This window comes from Cydia fagiglandana, chromosome 5 (assembly GCF_963556715.1).
Source record: "Cydia fagiglandana chromosome 5, ilCydFagi1.1, whole genome shotgun sequence".
NCBI classification, from domain to species: domain Eukaryota; kingdom Metazoa; phylum Arthropoda; class Insecta; order Lepidoptera; family Tortricidae; genus Cydia; species Cydia fagiglandana.
This window is the reverse complement of record NC_085936.1, coordinates 20,904,160-20,906,711: the sequence shown is the minus strand read 5'-3', so window position 1 is coordinate 20,906,711 and position 2,552 is coordinate 20,904,160. Positions and strand designations below refer to the sequence as shown.

The following is a 2,552-nucleotide window of genomic DNA, read 5'->3' as shown; positions in this document are numbered from 1 at the left end:
CACAAACAGTCGCTATTTAACCGTAAACCATGTCGAACGCTGAAGAAAAAGCGCGTGAAGTTTTTAATTCCATCATTACGGAGAAATTTCCGAACGCCTGTAAAGTGAAAATTAAACCTATTAGCAGTGGTGGCGCTAATTATAGCTCAACTTTATACGAAGCTTACATCATTACTCCTGAAGGTACTCAAGAACTATTCGCAAAAGTCGCCTCAATGGGTGACCTTTTCAACGATACAAGCCAGAAAATCTTTTACTCAGAAAAGTTCGTCTTGACTAAAATTGCAAACGCGTACGAAAAAATACAAGACAAACATGGGATAGCAGAAAAATTTGCATTCCCAAAAATTTACAATCATGATCGTGATGATATCCCAATAGTTGTCATGGAGAATCTAGCTGCAAAAGGATACGGATGTTATGATAGATTCAAGAGTATTGATTGGAAATATGCGTCAAAATCTGTAGAAACTTTAGCCAGATTCCATGCTCTTTCTTTTGCATTAAAGAAAGAGAGTCCAGAAGAGTTCAAACTGGCTGGGGATATATTAAAGTTACCAGAAAATGGTATTACAAGTCCTAAATGGGAAGGAATTGCTGATGGGGCGATGGCGGTTGTCGATGAAGAAGATAAAGAAAAACTGGCTAGAGTTCTAGAAGGAGCCGTGGGCTGGAGTAAACTTATGGATTTCAGTGAACCTCTTAAAACTTCAATACTTATTCACGGAGACTATCGTCCAAGTAATTTATTGCATAAGGAAGTGGTAAATACATATTAAATAATTGTCTTGATATATATATATATATTTATATATATTGGTTTTAATTAACATCCGTATTTTTTAACGTATATATTATTTTAACCCAATTATACGGTTTAACTCGTGTAACTATGTGCGACATAAAATAGTAGAAATTAAATTAAATGGAACTACAAAAATTCATACTAAATTGTTGCCATGTTTAAGAATTTTACATCAAAAATGCGACAGTCACGTAGGAAGTGGCGCCCTCAATAATTTTCTACAATTTCTTGTCGGACTATAAGGAGAAACAGATTAATTGTGCTTTTTCGCAAATTGCTCCAACTGTATATGTAGTATAATATGTATATGTAACAACTGTGTAAGTATGTTTCGTGTGATAATTTGGCAGTAAAATTAGCAACAGCAATAGAACACAATGAAAAACAATAAAAAGTTACACGTCATAAATACCTAATGATTTTAAACATTATTTTTTCTAGAAAGGCGAATATCACATTATCCCTGTAGACTACCAAACGGTCAGGCTAGGATGCCCGGTGGCCGATCTCCTCTACTTCACCTTGATAGGTTCCGACCAGCAGTTCCGACAGCAACACTACCACCGTCTGGTGGACCACTATTATGAGCATCTGGCTCTGATGATGACAAAATTCGGTCTGAAGCCGGATGAGGAGTACGGGATGGAAGAATTTGAAAGTGACATAAAAGCGGTAGGTAATTAAAAATGAAATCTTGAACTAGTTCGCCATGATGATGATGATAATTAGTATTTGACTAGTCAACATTTAAAAAAACTTAAAACGAGTTAAAGGACAACCAAGAAACAGTTTTTTTGATACACAATTGTGATACAGTTTTTTCTGTGGTGATAGCTATTAAATTAGTCTGATTAGATACCTGTCCATTTTATGTTATTTTAAAGACATGTTTCTTTGTGGACTAATTGCTTCATTCCTTGAGTGATACATATGCAAGTTATACAAGTACGTTAAGAAATATTAATTCTTTTTGTTCTGATTTCGACCATTATTTCTAAGTCTTGCATTAATTATAAGTCTCCTTATACAACAGAAACTCCCAATCGCCCTCGCCGTCGCAGCGACAGTGCTGCCATTTGTCACAGTAGACGCAGCGAACGCCCCGAACTTCGAGCGCGAGCAGTACGTGCCGCGCGCGAACGAACTGTTCGCCGAACGGTTCCGCGGACTGATGCACGACTTGAAGCAGTGGAAGGCTATATAGAATACTCATACTGTTATCTGAATTTTAAATGTTGAGTACCGAAACATATTTAATAAAATATTCTTATTTACTTTCATGAATTCAATATATAAATTGGGGTAAGTAAATTTATTGTTGCACAGCATGGCAATTGGGAATAATTCCCCATTAGCCTCTCTGCGTATTGATATTATGGAAAATATTTTTATATGCAGGGTGCTTCCTGTAACAGGAGCAATAAATTAAACTAAAGGCTGTACTCCTCAAACTGGCCAACATTTGTTCAGCAACTTTTAAAAATTATGAATCCTGTAGACTTCCTCTTTTTCATACAAAATAAATATTGCCTTTAATGTACGCTGACATCAGTGTGTTTGACGTTACTTGTCACGCTTTTACCATAACAAAATTTGCAATACATTGCGTATTAGAATAAACTTCAAAGTGTAATAAAAATCAAACCGTGAGTTATTTTCAAAAGTTGCTGAACAAATGTTGGTCAGTTTGAGGAGTACAGCCTACAGTTTAATTTATTGCTCCTGTTACAGAAAACACACTGTATGT

General features: G+C 35.7%; 1 protein-coding gene across 1 annotated transcript; it reads left to right on the top strand.

Annotated features, from left to right (window-relative positions):
• Positions 1-2,067, top strand: LOC134664627 (uncharacterized). The gene is made up of 3 exons (XM_063521358.1): positions 1-764; positions 1,247-1,477; positions 1,839-2,067. The coding sequence occupies exons 1-3, from the start codon at positions 30-32 to the stop codon at positions 2,007-2,009; spliced, it is 1,137 nt and encodes a 378-aa protein (XP_063377428.1). The 5' UTR covers positions 1-29; the 3' UTR covers positions 2,010-2,067.
• The last annotated feature ends 485 nt before the right edge of the window (positions 2,068-2,552 follow it).